General features: G+C 52.0%; 1 protein-coding gene across 1 annotated transcript; it reads right to left on the bottom strand.

Moving 5' to 3' along the window:
• Positions 1–859: 859 nt before the first annotated feature.
• On the bottom strand, positions 860–15,952 carry FBXO24 (F-box protein 24). Its single transcript, XM_017533587.2, has 10 exons — positions 15,914–15,952; positions 12,486–12,584; positions 12,203–12,386; positions 10,700–10,938; positions 9,589–9,823; positions 7,724–7,882; positions 7,038–7,159; positions 6,554–6,685; positions 1,754–1,924; positions 860–1,432 (listed from the first exon to the last, which is right to left on the bottom strand). Exons 1-10 carry the CDS (start codon positions 15,950–15,952, stop codon positions 1,028–1,030), a joined length of 1,785 nt encoding a protein of 594 aa, XP_017389076.1. The 3' UTR covers positions 860–1,027.
• Positions 15,953–16,199: the final 247 nt, after the last annotated feature.

The raw sequence follows: 16,199 nt of genomic DNA on the forward strand, positions 1-16,199 counted from the left end.
TAGAGTGCAGTGGTGCGATCTAGGCACACTGCAACCTCTGCCTTCTGGGTTCAAGTGATTCTCCAGCCTCAGCCTCCCAAGTATCTGGGATTACAGGTGCCCATCTCCGTGCCCAGCTAATTTTTATATTTTTAGTAGAGACGATGTTTTACCATCTTAGTCAGGCTGGTTTTGAACTCCTGATCTCATGATCCATCTGCCTCGGCCTCCCAAAGTGCTGGGATTATAGGTGTAGCCACTGAGCCAGGCCTTCACTTCAACTCTCTACTGCCTTCTCTCCAGACCTAAGCCAGGCTAGGCCAAGGAGGAGGAATTCTTCCAAATGACCTCTTCCAAATACTTGAAGGTACAGGAAGCGAGACAGGAGGCGTGGGGTGTGGACAAAGGGAGTGTCTCTATTACTGAGGAAGAGGTGCAAGGAATAGAAAATAGGGGGAAAAGGACGAATGAGCCCAGACCCAAGAGGTAAACAGCAGGAAGAGAGGAGGGGCTGGCTTCAGGTCAAAGGGAGATGGGTGGGAAGCTTTCGAGGGTCAGGAGGAACCTGCTGCCTCAGGATGGGGATAAGTTTGGTAGACAGGGGATCCCAGTGGGGTAGCCAAGAGCATCTGTGCATAGAGTTGTTCCAGAAGGTGGGCTGGGACCTCCCAGTTCCAACAACCGGGTAGGCTCTCGGGAGCAGGGAGTGGACAGCAACATGACAGCTTCAGACGCCATCAGCTCTGCAGCACCTGAGACCTGGAGCTGCTTGTGCTGCCTGCCCCTACCTGGGCTCCTGCCCTCCCACACCCGCTGAGCCAGGCAGCAGGCCTCCATCCCTGCCCCTGGCCCTCCAGCCCCCCAGGCTTCCACACCGGACCTCGCTGCAGCCTTTTATTCTATCCATCAAATTTCTTGTCCATGATAGTCAGGTTGGGGGCCCCTCCTGGACAGCCCCCTGAATATTTTACAAAACAATTCCCTGCCCTACCCTGGCTAGTGGTCCCCAGCCCCTAGCAACCCCATCCCACACGCATGCGCAGAGTGGTCATTGCTCCTTAGCCCCTGGCTGGGGCGGACTCCCTCCAGGGGTTGGGCTAGCTCTCAGGGGCTGGGGGCCGCCACTCCCACCTCCCACATCCCTCTGCAGCATGTCCAGGGCCTCCCAGAAGAAGTCCTTCTGTGCGGCCATCAGGGGCATCCACCCTACGATCTCCTTCATCTTCTCCATGCGGTCTTGCAACGTTTGGCAACTGTGGATCTGGCTGAGGTACTCCTCGCAGGCCCGGGCCGTCCCGCCGGGGTCCTGAGGTGCCCCTAGGCTGGGCTCGGGAGTCCCCACCACCCTGCTGGCCGGCAGGTCGCGATAGGAGGTGTGCTCCTCAATGTCATGGCTGGATAGCATGTAGAGACAGTCCCTGGTGGCGCAGAGGGCACAGGCACACAGAGGGACCTTGGAGGAGGCGAGAAAGGGGCAGGGCTGAGTGGTGCTTTCCTTGCAGGGGTTCCCAGGGAGCCCAGGCTAATCTGCCTATTGTGTTCTTCCCTCTCACACCAGCCCTGAGCCTGCTAAGTCCCAGGGGCGTTGTGGCCAGCACAGTCTGCTAAGGGACAGGGCAGAGTGCATGTTATGTGGCAGAGGAAGTAGGTGGGGTGGTGCTAGGGAAATGGGACTCCCTGCGTCCCTGCAGGAGCTCCAGCTACAGTCTTGTGGGCTTACTGGCTCAGGGCTCACGTCCTCCCTGGGTGCCCGCTCCCCTGACCCCGATCTGACCTTGACTTGGAGCTTGACGAAGGAGGCACTCCCCTTGGGCCAGCCGGGTAGGCGGCCCCCAGCTCCGCAGCCGCAGCCCAGCAGCTCCTTGCTGAAGTCCGAGCTCTGGCTCAGCACTAGGGAGTGGTTGAGGCCACACCACAGGGCGATGGGCCGCTGCAGGTAACGAACCTGGGGACACACGGCCAGGGGCCCTGAGCAGGGAGCATCAAGGGACTGGGGGGCCGGGGTGGGAAAAGGTTGACTGGAAGGCTCCGGCAGAATGTGAAATGGGGATGACGAAATGGGAGCCAGCACTGCCCTGCACCCTAGGTCTGCCCTGCTGACCCCTGCAGCCCCCATACTCTAACTGGTCACATGGGGTCTTGTTCTTCTGTTGGTACCTCATCTATGCCCCCCAGAAAACCAGCTCCTTGCCTGAGCCCTGGGCCTGCTATGTACCCCTCATTGTCAGCCCACAGGCCTGTGCCAGTCCAGCCTCGGGGAGACTTGCTCCTTGTGCAATTCCAGGGTAGCCCGCCACACCACCCCAGGGAAGGACTTTCCTTCCACTGTCCCTCCCTTCTGCTCTAGTGTTTTCTTTTTTCTTTCTTCTTTTTTTGAGATGGAGTCTGACTCTGTTGCTCAGGCTGGAGTGCAATGGCACCATCTCCTGGGTTCAAATGATCCTCCCACCTCAGCCTCCCAAGTAGCTGGGGCTACAGGTCCCTGCCACCATGCCCAGCTAATGTTTGTATTTTTAGTGGAGACAGGGTTTCACCATGTTGACCAGGCTGGTCTCAGACTCCTGACCTCAGGTGATCCACCTGCCTTAACCTCCCAAAGTGCTGGGATTACAGGCGTGGGCTACCATGCCCAGCCAGCACTCTAGCATTTTCATTTTCTTTTTTTTGAGATGGAGTCTCACTCTGATGCCCAGGCTGGAATGCAGGGGCGCGATCTCGGCTCACTGCAACCTCCATCTCCCAGGTTCAAGTGATTCTCCTGCCTCAGCCTCCCAGGTAGCTGGGATTACAGGCATACACCACCATGCTCAGCTAATGTTTGTATTTTTAGTAGAGACGAGGTTTCACCATGCTGGCCAGACTGGTCTTCACGGTCTCCCAAAGTGAAGGATTACAGGCATGAGCCTCCACGCACAGCCTAGTATTTTCAACTTATCACATAGTTCTCTTCCAAAATGGCCACCCTGTTTTTGAAAAAAACGCTTCTACTTGCTTCCTGCCACTTCCTGCCTCTCTCTCTCAAGCAGCAGAGTTGGTTACATGACCAATCTGAGCTTGACCACATTGTTGTTCCTTCCCACAATGAGTCCTTCCAGCAACTCCCAGGGATCTGGCTTTTCTCTCTGTTACACTACTGACATGCTGTCTCTAAAGGCACTTGGCCTCTCAGCAGCTAAATCCCAGGGCCTCTTCTGCCTGCTCCTTCTCCTGAGCCTGTTAGTGCTTTAATTCTAAAGACACTGGTAAGTAATTTATGGTCATCCTAGAAAAATTATGAAACATTGGCAAGCAAAAATTAGTTTTAAAATCACTGGAAATCCCACCACCCACTATTAACATCTTGCTAGATATTCTTTACTGTTGGCTAAACAAATAAATATACATAAGTTGTATATTTTTTTTTTTTAGAGAGAGGGTCTCAGTGTCACCCAGGCTGTATTACAGTGGTGTGATCACAGCTCACTGCAGCCTCTAACTCCTGGCCTCAAGCAGTCCCCTTGCCTCAGCCTCCTTAGTTGCTGGGATTACAGATGCTAGCCACCAGGATGGGCAAGTTGTGTATTTTTAAACAAAAAAATGAGATAGTGCTGGGTGTGGTGGCTCACGTCTGTAATCCCAGCACCTTGGGAGTCTAAGGTGGGAGGACTGCTTAAAGCCATTAGTTTGATATAGCCTGGGCAACAGAGCAAGACATTGTCTATTTAAAAAAAAAATATCCAGGCATAGTGGCATATTCCTGTAGTCCTAGCTACTTGGGAAGTTGAGGCGGGGGAGTTGGAAGCTTCAGTGAGCTATGATCATGCCACTGCACTTCAGCTTGGGAAGCAGTGAGACCCCATCTCAAAAATGTAATAATAAAAATAAAAAATGGCTGGGTGTGGTGGCTCACGCCTGTAATCCCAGCACTTTGGGAGGCCAAGGCAGGTGGCTTACCTGAGGTCAGGAGTTCGAGACCAGCCTGGCCAACATGGCGAAACCCTGCCTCTACTAAAGATACAAAAATTAACTAGGCATGGTGGCTACACCTGTAGTCCCAGCAGCTTGGGAGGCTGAGGCAGGAAAATCACTGGAACCTGAGAGGCGGAGGTTGCAGTGGGCCAAGATGTACCACTGCACTCCAGCCTGGGAGATGGAGAGAGACTATGTCTTGAAAATAAAAATAAAAATAAATGGTATGATATAAACTATTTCATAAATTTTTTTAACGTAAAAAAAAATTTATGAAATCTTTTCCATGTCAGTACTAAATGTATCTTACATTGTCACACCATCACCATTAACCACCCTGCCACCCATCCCATATGAAACTTCCTTCTCCCGTGGCTTCTGGGACGGGTGTTAGAGGGGTGCATGGCCTGTCTCAGAGGCACCTCTTCTTCAACCCTTGCCTACCATGGGGCCTGCTTCCCAGAGATGCTTTTCAGTCTCTACTTCTGTCCGTTCAACCACGTTCCCAGGTAGAATGTAATTGCCAGCTAGACATTTCCAATTGAATGTGAGTTTTTGTTGTTTTGTTTTGTTTTTGAGACTGAGTCTCGCTCTGTCGCCCAGGCTGGAGTGCAGTGGTGCGATCTTGGCTCACTACAACCTGCGCCTCCCAGGTTCAAGCAATTCTTATGCCTCTGCTTCCCAAGTAGCTGAGATTACAGGCGCACGCCACCACACCTGGCTAATTTTTGTATTTTTAGTAGAGACAGGGATTCGCCATGTTGACCAGGCTGGTCTCAAACTCCTGACCTCAAGTAATCAGCTCACCTTGGCCTCCCAAAGTGCTGGGATTCCAGGCATGAGCCTCCCTGCCCAGCCTCCAGTTGAGTGTTCTACTCTCACTGCAAGCGGCCCAGGTTCACACTCTCTTCTTCCTTAAACCAGTATTCCTTTTTAACTCTCACTTCGTTGGTAATACCATCTTCCTTCCTTTTCTTTTTTCTTTTTCTTTTTGAGAGAGGGTGTCTCTGTTGGCCAGGCTGGAGTGCCACGGCATGATCTCAGCTCCCTGCAATCTCTACTTGCTCAGCTCAAGTGATCCTCCCACCCCATAGCCTTCCGAGTAGCTTGGACTACAGGTGCGTGCCACCAGGCCCGGTTAATTTTTGTATTTTTCCTAGAGACAGGATTTCACCATGTTGTCCTGGCTTATCTCGTGCTCCTGGGCTCAAGTGATCTGCCCGCATCAGCCTCCCAAAGTGCTGGAATTACAGGTGGGAGATATCACCTTTCTTCCAGAGCCACCTCTGTCTTATACCTCACTCTTCTACATCTAAACAGTTTCAAGGGCCTATTCATTTTTCCCAAATATCTCCTATATCCATTCCTTCCCATTCTCGCTGCAGCGCCGGGCCCTTGTCACTCAACAGCCTCCTGGCAGGCTCCCCACCTTGGCCTCCTCTGCACAAGGCTGGCTGACATGTTCTATTACCTCTTAATGGGTTGCCTTTTCCTATTCCAGAACCTGCAGTGACTCTTGCCCAAATCTACACCTCTCCAGACTTGTGCCCACCTGCACCACCTCATACCTCAGTGATTCCCAATGCCTTCTGTGCTTTAGTGAGACTCATCTTGTCACTGTCCCAGGTATGTGCAAGTTGTGTGCCTATCCCCCTCCTCATCACACAGAATGCCTTCTCTACCCCTACCTAAGTCTATGTAACCTACGAGGCCCTGCTCACATCGTTTTGTTTTGTTTGTTTGTTTGTTTGTTTGTTTTGAGTCTTGTTCTGATGCTCAGGCTGGAGTGCAGTGGCACGATTTTGGCTCACTGCAACCTCGGCCTCCCAGGTTCAAGCAATTCTCCTGCCTCAGCCTCCTGAGTAGCTGGGATTACAACACATGCCAGCTAAGTTTTTTTTCTTTCTTTTTTTTTAGACGGAATCTTGCTCTGTCACCCAGGCTGGAGTGATGTGGTATGATCTCAGCTTACTGCAACCTCCGCCTCCTGGGTTCAAGCAATTCTCTGCCTCAGCCTCCTGAGTAACTGGGATTACAGGTGCCTGCCACCACACCCAGCTAATTTTTGTAATTTTATTAGAGATAGGGTTTCACCATCTTGGCCTGGCTGGTCTTGAATTCCTGACCTCAAGTGATCCACCCACCTTGGCCTTCCAAACTGCTGGGATTATAGGTGTGGGCCACCACCAAACCTCGACACCCGGATAATTTTTAATATTTTTAGTAGAGACAGGGTTTCTCCATGTTGCCCAGGCTGTTCTCCAACTCCTGACTTCAAGTGATCTATCCATCTCAGCCTCCCTAAGTGCTGGGATTACAGGCATGAGCCACCACACCCAGCCCCTGCTTATACCTCTTCTAGAAGTTACTCTAGCTCACTCAGGTCACCCACTCTACCCCTTCACTAAATTTCTATTACATTTACAGTGTTCACTGCAGAGAATCGACCTCATAGTGCCAACCCTGGGTAAGACATGGGCCAGTACCACTGGCATTATATACTGATTGGCTTAATTTCTCAGAGAAGCAGAAACTGGATTCTATGGAAGTTGGAGAAGTGGACAGATCTGGGGGTTAGGGGATTGGAGGAAGGGGGTTGGGAAGAATTGCTGGAAAACAATCTCACCTGTGTGGGTTCCCCTCGGTCCATTTTGTCCCCTGTTCCTAGCTGCCCATATCTGTTATTTCCTTGCATAAAGATTCGGCCAAATTCATCCACCAAGCCAAGGTGATTGTAGCCAAGAGCACAGAACAGGATCTAGAGTGCAAGACAGAAAGGGGAGATAGGCATTCTGTTCTCTCCAGAGCAACTCTGAGCTCCAGTCTCTCCCAACCACTAACCTGGCATCCCCAGCTGATTATCTATGTATCTATCTAAGAGATGGGGTCTCACTATGTTGCCCAGGCTGCCTAGAACTCCTGGGCTCTAGTGATCCTCCCTCCTCAGTCTCCCTCTGTGCCCAGCCCCAAGCTGATCTCTTTTTGCATGGCCCTCTCCCTGGGGGTCCCCTGTTCCTCTGGATCAATCATTTGATTCCTGCTCATGTTTCAGACCTTCCAGTCCCTATGGCCCCACCCCTCTGGTTTGCCCCATCCCTCCAAGAGCCTACCTTGGCAGGCAGTGAGAGAGCAAGCGGCATCTGCTGGTCCAGGGGGTCAAAGGCTTGAAGGGTCCCAAAGAGATCGCGATACACCCCTGGGGTATGCACCTCAAAATACACTCCCCCCTGTTCTGGGGGGTCAGGAGCCTTTAGCTCAGCAGCTTTGGGCACCCATTTCCTAGGGATAAGGCCCCACCTGGATGAAAGCTACAGGAGCCTAGGAGTCCTCACACCCACTAGGAATGCATCAGCCATGATGTCTGAGAACCAAAAACATCTTTTATTTTTGAGACCAAGTCTCGCTCAGTTGCCCAGGCTGCAGCGAAGTGATATGATCTCAGGTCACTGCAAACCCTACCTCCTGGTTCAAGTGATTCTCCTGCCTCAGCCTCTGGTGTAGCTGGGATTACAGGCACCTGCCACCACACCCAGCTAATTTTTGTACTTTTAGTAGAGATGAGGTTTTGCCATGTTGGCCAGGCTGGTTACGAACTCTGGGCCTCAGATGATCTGCCTGCCTCAGCTTCCCGAAGTGCTGAGATTACAGGTGTGAGCCACCGAACCCAGCCCTAAACAGATCTTTTCACTAGGATGCCCTCAGGGGTTCATCATCCAGCTGGAGTAAGGGTGAGGGATGTTGGTGTTTGGAGGGTCTAACCAAGGTTGGGGGCTTGCGGTGTGGTGGGGATCCATACCAGTGATGTAGAGCGTGCTGCTTTGGTTGGAAGTCATGCAGGCCACGCGCAGGTGAGGCAGGCAGTGGGACACCTTCCTCAGGGCCAGCTGAACCGTGTAGGAGCGTGGCTGGTCCAGCTGGGTCTCATTCACTACCAAAGAGTAGATCTTTCCTTCCTCTGGGGGTAGGGGAGGGAGACAGTTAGCTGGGGAGAGGATTCTCCAATAGCCGTATAAACGTCCCAAGAGACTCCCTAAACCATACAGGTGACACATTTACTGCCCTAGAGTGGAGCTGGGAGAAAAAGGGTGAGAAAGAAATAAGGGAAGAGAGACCCCAAGTCCCCCAGACTCCAGCCTCCACAGTAAGTCAGGGAAGTACTTCAGCATGAGAGACAAGTGGAGAGAAAAATCTAGCAGATTTGGTAGAATCAATTTGAGTGAGAGGTCTGGGGTTTGAGGGCCCTTCCTGGCATTCAGAAGTTTACAAGTGGTCAGTGTGGTGGCTCACTCCTGTAATCCCAGCACTTTGGAAGGCCAAGAAGGATCACTTAAGGCTGGGAGTTCGAGACCAGCCTGGGCCACATAGCAAGACCCCATCTCTACCACCGCCAAAAAAATTTTTTTAAGAAAGTCTTGTGGGGCACGGCCTCGAAGCCCTGCAGCCTTGTCAGGCTCAGTCCCCTCCCAAAAAAAAAAAAAAAGAAAAAGTCTAGAGAGTCTCAGGCCTAGGGCTTAAGTATAGAGGACACTGGGAAAGTAGGGAGCTGTTTAGAGTATAATGAATGAGGCGATTGGCATGGAAGCTGTACAGTTCGGATTTTTCTTTCTTTCTTTCTTTTTTGAGAGGGAGTCTTACTCTGTCACCAGACTGGAGTGAAGTGGCACAATCTTGGCTCACTACAACCTCCACCTCCTACGTTCAAGCAATTCTCCTGCCTCAGCCTTCTGAGTAGCTGGGACTACAGGCATGTGCTACTATGCCCAGCTAATTTTTGTATTTTTAGTAGAGATGTGGTTCTCACCATGTTGGCCAGATGGTCTCAATCTCTTGACCTCATAATCTGCCTCGGCCTCCCAAAATGCTGGGATTACAGGCGTGAGCCTCTGCACCCAGCCTGATTTTTGTATTCTTTTTTTTTTTTTTTTTGAGACGGAGTTTCGCTCTTGTTGCCCAGGCTGGAGTGCAATGGCGCAATCTCAGCTCACCGCAACCTCCGCCTCCTGGGTTCAGGCAATTCTCCTGCCTCAGCCTCCCGAGTAGCTGGGATTACAGGCATGCGCCACCATGCCCAGCTAATTTTTTGTATTTTTAGTAGAGACGGGGTTTCACCATGTTAACCAGGATGGTCTCGATCTCTTGACCTCGTGATCCACCCGCCTCGGCCTCCCAAAGTGCTGGGATTACAGGCATGAGCCACCGCGCCTGGCCAGATTTTTGTATTCTTTAAAGTAGAGATGGGGTTTCACCATGTTGGTCTCGATCTCTTGAACTTGTCATCCTCCCACCTTGGCGTCCCAAAGTGCTAGGATTACAGGTGTGAGCCACCATACCCAACCTAATTTCCGTATTTTTAGTAGAGATGGGGTTTCACCAACAGGCTGGTCTTGAACTCCAGACCTCAGGTGATTTGCCTGCCTCAGCCTCCCAAAGTGCTGGGATTACAGGCGTGAGCCACCGTGCCAAGACTGGGCTTTTTATTCATGTAAAATATTAAGCAGAATCCTAGACTGGGAGACAGAGAAAAGCAGAGCTGTTTAGATAGAGACTAGGAAAAAGTGGCATATGGAACCCGCTCTGAGGGGCCTCCCTCCCCCTCCTCTGCAGCAGGGCCTGGGGAGTCTGCAGGAAACAGTTTGCAAAAGCCACTGCTTTGGACCACACCTGTGAGGAGCAGTAGAGCCCGCTGGGTCTCCTGACCAACCAGCACGATCTGCTTGAAGCTCATGGAGTGGTGGAATGTCATCTTGAAGACCCGCTGCCCACTAGACTGCAGGTAGACCTCCACACAGTCACAGGCCCGGCTGCTGGTGGTACCCACCATTCCCTGTTGCTCCCGAGTGGCCAAGACATAGAGGTATTTTCGGTAAGCTGTGTCACACCTTGGGTCTGAGGCAAACTGGGGAAAAAGATGAAGGGTGTCTGGGATCTAGGATTTCAAAACCAGATGACGCTGGGGCAGCTGGATCCTGGAGTGGGAGGAGAGATGCTTGGATCCAGGGTTTTGAAATGAGCCCTTGCTTTAAAGTTCCTATGTGGAAGGGCAGAGGTCATAGAAGGATACCTAGGGATTGATGGGGGCCTAGGCCCCCAAAAGAGGGGTGGTGATATGGTTAGGCTCTGTGTCCCCACCCAAATCTCATCTGGCATTGTAATCCCCAGGTGGGAGGTGATTGGATCATGGGGGCGGTTTGCCACATGCTGTTCTCGTGATAATGAGTTTTCATGAGGTCTTATGGGTTTATAAGATAGTTTGCTCTGCTCTTGCTTGTGCGCTCTTGCCTGCTGTCATGTAAGACGTGCCTCTTCTCCTTCGGCCATGAGTGTAAGTTTCCTGAGACCTCTCAGTCATGCAGAACTATGAGTCAATTAAACCTCTGCTTTATAAATTACGCTGTCTCAGGTATGTCTTTTTTTTGAGACGGAGTTTCGCTCTCCTTGCCCAGGCTGGAGTGCAATGGCGCGATCTCGGCTCACTGCAGACTCCGCCTCCAGGTTCAAGTGATTCTCCTGCCTCAGCCTCCCAAGTAGCTGGGATTATAGGCACCCGCCACCACACCCAGCTAATTTTTTGTATTTTTAGTAGAGACAGGGGTTTCGCAATGTTGGCCAGGCAGGTTTCAAACTCCTGGACTCAGGTGATCCTCCCACCTCCGTCTCCCAAAGTGCTAGGATTACAGGCATGAGCCACTGCACCTGGCCTCATGCACATCTTTATAGCAGCATGAAAATGGAATACAGGTGGGCCCTCAGCTACCAGGGTTCTGCTACTCACATCCTTGGCTCCACGACACAACACAACATAGCGACAGGCCCGCTTCCACTGCATCTGGCCAAGGGTGGAGGAGACCAGGGCATTTTTGAGGAAGAAGAGGGTCCCCACATAGTCAAGAATGAAGACGTGGTCCTTGGTGGGCAAGAAGCGGCGGTAGCCATGGGCTAGCAGGGGGGCTACACTCTTGCTGAGACATCGGCGGCGGCCTCCAAATGCCTGGAAATACAGGCCCTTTGTGTCTGGAGGAGGGAAGGACATTGAAGGTTCAAGGGATGGGATGACACCAGGGCGATGAGTCAGAGCTTGTGTAGATTTCTCAGACACCCTGGTTTGTAGCTCCTCCCTATCCCCAGGATAGGGGAACAGACCCCTTATAAAGGAAATGTGGAAAATAAGCTTAGATTATACCAGACGTGTGAACTTCAGTCTCCACCCCACCTCAGCCCAGGGTCAAACATGTGCTTCTTAATGAGCAATTCATAAGAATAAAGACACAGAGGATGGGTGCAGCATCCCCCTCACCTTGAGCCCCTCCTCCCATCCTCACAGCCCGGTGAATTTTTGCATGCCTGTAATCCCAGCACTTAGGGAGGCTGAGGTGGGTGGTTCGCTTGAGCCCAGGAGTTTGAGACCAGCCTGGGCAATATGACAAAACCCCAGCTCTACTAAAAATACAAAAATAAGCTGGGTGTGGGTGCTGGCGCCTATAATCCCAGCTACTTGGGTACTTGGGAGGCTGAGGCATGAGAATCACTTGAACCCAGGAGGCAGAGGTTGCAGTAAGCCAAGATCACATGGGTGCTCCAACGTAGGTGACAGAGCAAGACCTTGTCTCAAGAAAGGAAGGAAGGAAAAAAAGACAGAAAAGTGGCAGAAAAAGGAGTGAAAAGGAATGATGGACGAAGGCCGGTCACCCTCCCTCACCCCAGCTTTGGATCTGCTTTCTGGGTCCCTCTAATCTCACAGTGGATGTAAGAAGTAACTGCATAGAGGATCCCTGGAGGCGAAGAGGGTTTAGGGCATTGTTCTCAGGCTGGGGGCGATTCTGTCCTTCAGGAACATTGGTTGTCACAATTAAGGGGGGTGCTGCTGGCCATCTGGTGGGTGGAGGCCCGGGTTCCTGCTTAAACATCCTATAATGCAGAGGAGAGCCCCCACAACAAGGAATTATTTGGCCCAAAATATCAATAGTGAGTTCCGAAGCCTTGAGTTAGAGAAGAGAAAACTCCAGGTTTGGGGAGTGAGGATGCCTCTAGGGAAAGAGCGGGAAGTGTCTGTGTACAGAGAGACTTGGCAGGAAGGCCGCTAATGGGAACTGTGGGTGGATTCTGAAGACTTGGAGGAAGTCCTCAAGGGAAAATGTTTGAATTGGACCCATTTCTTCTGGAGAAAGGAGCCCTGGAAGCACTGTTAGGAGTGTGGAGGTCATCAGGGGACTTTAAGAGTAGGAGGGCTAAGGCAGGACAGAGGCAAGGAGAATGGGAGGTTCTGGGGAAGGTGTACAGTTCAGAATGGCAGCTCTCTTCCAGGGCCGGACTCCAGAACCCTGATCTCGGAGGCGCGGACTCAGCCTGCGACAGATGAGTCTCCACACCCCCTCCGCATCGCACACTTCGTGGAAGTAGCGGCAGGTCTGGCCGAGGGCGACAAGGTCTCTGACTGGGAGGAATGAGATGATATGTTCCACCTGGGAGGGAGGAGGGAAGAAGAGGAGGCATCATCGGTGGACCCTTGGTAGTCTGGTCCCCAATCCTGTTATTCTCAACCCGCCTCCCCAAGGACTCACCAGCTCTGGGGGGAACAACTGGACAGAAATCGGATTCCCTCTCCCCTTCTTCTCTTCACCCCCAAGCTCCGGGCCACAAGAAGGGCAGCTTCTCTTCACCTACCCAAGAAGGGGTGCATAGGGTCCCGTGAAGCTCCCACATCTTTTTCTCCCTTCTCTCTGCCTATCTTGGGGCTCATCTGACTCCAGCTCGGTGCAGTCATGTCCTCGTCTCTCCCCAGACCCATCCCTAACTTCTCCAAATAAAACCTCCCGATCTCCTGTGGCCAGCCCCCCTCACCCAGAGCCCCTCCTCCCGTCTGCATAACCCGGTGAATTTTTGCAGCTTCCGTCTCTGGCTTCTCCTCATCATCCTGGCTGCCCTCTCCCTGCTCCTGCCCTCCTGTCTCCTAGGCCCTTGGCCCCCTGTTCCTGCTGGCTTTCCCACACCATGTCCCCTGCCTAGGCCTGGGGGACCTCTGGGGCCCCTCTGCCTCCTAGGCCCCTCCCTCATGGAGTCTGTGGCCAACAAACCTCTCTGTGACCTCACTGTTCAGTCACTGTGACCTATTCCCCTTAATGCCCAGGGCCCATCTCTTAACAGCTCCTGGGTTCTAGCTCAGTTCTAGCCATCAATGGCTCAAGGGAAATGCATTTTACTGGAGAAATAAAGTGTGAATTATTGGTAGATGACATCTTTATTTCAGGGAGCAAGAGGTTTTCCCACTTGAGGCCCTTTTAGTACTAACTCTGTAGAGAAACACTGGAGAATTCTTCACATCTCAGCAGGCCAAGGCCTCCAGGGATTGGTAGGTAGCTCGAGTATAAACTCAAAAAACTATAAACTCAGTTTGACAGGTGAGATGGAGACTCTGCTAATAATTGTTTAGCTCACAAATGATTCAGCAGATTTTTCAGTCTCGTGAAAAACATATTCAAAAGGAGACCGCGGCTGGGTGCCAGTGGCTCATGACTGAAATTCCAGCACTTTTGGATGGCCACAGTGCGAGGATGGCTTGAGGCCAGGGGTTCAAGACCAGTCTGGGCAACATAGAGAGACCCTATCTATTAAAAAAACAACAACAACTTAAAAATTAGCCAGGCATGGTGGTGCACTGCTGTAGTTCCAGCTACTCAGGAGGCTGAGGCAGGAGGATCGCTTGAGCCCAGGAGTTCAAGGCAGCAGTGAGCTACGATCGCACCACCGTGCTCTAGCCTGGGTGAGAATGAGACCCAGTTTCAAAACAAAAATACAAAAAAAAAAAAGGCCCCGTACGGTGGCTCACACCTGTAATCCCAGCACTTTGGGAGGCTGAGACAGGTGGATCACCTGAGGTCAGGAGTTCAAGACCAGCCTGACCAACTTGGAGAAACCCTTTCTCTACTAAAAATATAAAATTAGCCGGGCATGGTGGTGCATGCCTGTAATCCCAGGTACTGGGGAGGCTGAGGCAGGAACATTGCTTGAATCCAGGAGGCGGAGGTTGCGGTGGGCCAAGATCGCGCTATTGCACTCCAGATTGGCCAAGTGCAAAACTCTGTCTCAAAAAAGAAAAGAAACAATGAAAAGCAGACTGCTTTTGCTTTCGTGGGGACAGTAACATCATTGCATGTATAAAGAACAACCTATTAACGTGCGAGAAAGGGATGGATTTCCACTGAAAGCTTAGGATTTCGCCTAGGGTCTCTGATACTAGCTTTGTCTTATGTGAGGTGACATTTATGAGGAGAAATGGCAGGGGTTGGAGTTGTGTCTGTCCAGATTGGGTCAGATCTACACCAAGAAATCCAAGGAGTGGCTGGCTCTTGCAGGGTCTCAAAGGAGTCCTGTCCTGCTGGACCTCACCAGCCCTCACTGCACAGTGTCACAGCCCATTCATTGACTGCACCAGACTGACCACCCAAATTCCTTTATGTATGGTGCCTAGCCATAGCTAGGCTGGGATGCCTAAGATGGAATTTTAATAACTCAACAACTATTCAGGAATATCAACCTCTGAGATATAAACGTAGGAGAAAGCAACTTCAGTGACTTGTTTCTGGGCAATCCACCGCATAGGAAGGGGACTGCATTAAGAACTTATGCCACTAGAAAGGAAGTTAAGATCTCCAAGTAGACAGAAAGGTATTTTTCATTCCTCTTGTGTTTGGGTCCCTTTTATACACTCCATTTCACCCCAGGAGACGAATGAGAGGTTGTGAACAGAAAAAGGCCACTGTGGGCCAGGTGTAGTGGCTCACGCCTATAATCCCAGCACTTTGGGAGGCCGAGGTGGGAGGACTGCTTAAGCCCAGGAGTTTGAGACCAGCCTGAGCAACATAGTAGGACCCTGTCTCTACAAAAAATACAAAAATTACCCAGCATGGTGGTACATGTCTGTAGTCCCAGTTACTCAGAGGCTGAGGTGGGAGGTTGAGACTGCAGTGAGCCATGATGGAGCCAATGCACTCCTGTCTGGGCAACAGAGCAACTCTGTCTCAAAAGAATGAAAAAGTCCACTGAGGGCCAAGTGTGGTGGCTCACGCCTGTGATCCCAGTACTTTGGGAGGCAGTGGGAGGAGATCGCTTGAGGCCAAGAGTTTGAGACCAGCCTGGGCAACATAGCAAAACCCCATCTCTACAAAAATTAAAAATAAATTAGCCAGGCGCGGTGGTGCCGCCCGTGGTCCCAGCTACTTGGGAGGCTGAGGCAGGAGGATCCCTTGAGCCCAGGAATTCAAGGCTGCGGTGAGCCATCATTGCACGACTGCACTCCACCCTGGGCAACAGAACCAGACCTTTTTAATTTAAAAAAAGACAGAAAAAAAGGAAGAGAAGAAAGGAAAGAAGGAAGAGGGAGGGAGGAAGAAGGAAGGGAGGGAGGGAGGTAAAAAAAAAAAAATCCTTTGTGAAAACTGAGGGAGGGGGAAAGGGCTGTGCGTGGAGGTTCCAAAGACCTGGTTTCTATAGCCAGCTGTCAGGATTTGCTGTTCGCTCTTGCTAACGCATCAACTTCCCTCTGCCTCAGTTTCTGCATTCGTAGCACCAAGGGTGTGTTCTAGGCGTTGATATCCTTTCTAAGCCTCTAAAATCCCCAGGTCTGGTCCCTTCTCCATTCCTGTCCAGGGGAGCTCCTCGGGAGAGACCGCAGACCGTGCAACGATGCACCGACACCCTCCCTCCTCCAGCTGGGCGTCTTCAGGCTCTGGGAAGCCCCCGCCCGCCCCAGCCCGGGAGTCCTGAGACCCCTGCAGAGCCTCCACAGCCGGAGGTCCCCCCCGCCGTCCCTTCAGCTGTGACAACTGCCAGCATACTGGCCTCTAGCAGTCGCCCAACTCCCTTCCAGCCCTCGTCGCCGGCTAGCCCCCTAACACGTCCAGCTCGGACCCGCCGCTGCAGCTGCGCACTGCGTTCCCAGGCGGCCCGGGGCTCCGCATTCTTAACCCCAGACTTAAGAGTTCTAGCTCACCCGCCTCCTCCTTAGCAAAGGGACCGCCTTCTCGCCCATTCTATTGGCAGGTAGAGCCGTCCCTCAGAGAAGAGGCCTGTCCAGATTCCCTAAGGAGGATCTAATTGGCCTTCTTGACAGTCACTCGCTCGTATCTGGCTTACGATTGGCCCTTGTGGGAAGAGGACTAGGCGCCCCCTGCTTGCGGTCTCTCGGCCCGTTCCACTACTAGTTGAGCGCCGGTGTCCCCTCCTCTTGTTGAACCTGATTGGCCCCACCTCCAGATCTGAGCATTGTGATTGGGTGC

The sequence above is a fragment of the Cebus imitator genome, unplaced genomic scaffold, assembly GCF_001604975.1.
Source record: "Cebus imitator isolate Cc_AM_T3 unplaced genomic scaffold, Cebus_imitator-1.0 Scaffold82, whole genome shotgun sequence".
Lineage (NCBI taxonomy): Eukaryota > Metazoa > Chordata > Mammalia > Primates > Cebidae > Cebus > Cebus imitator.

What these genes read in the sequence shown, in the direction of transcription:
- FBXO24 (XM_017533587.2), bottom strand. Translation starts at nt 15,952, where the DNA reads ATGGGCGAGAAGGCGGTCCCTTTGCTAAGGAGGAGGCGG. An exon ending in GAGAGCTGCCATTCTGAACT is followed by an intron (nt 10,939 to 12,202) that starts GTACACCTTCCC and finishes TCCCTCCTCCAG; the next exon opens with ACACAAAGGGCCTGTATTTC. An exon ending in CTCTCTCACTGCCTGCCAAG is followed by an intron (nt 6,686 to 7,037) that starts GTAGGCTCTTGG and finishes CTTGCACTCTAG; the next exon opens with ATCCTGTTCTGTGCTCTTGG.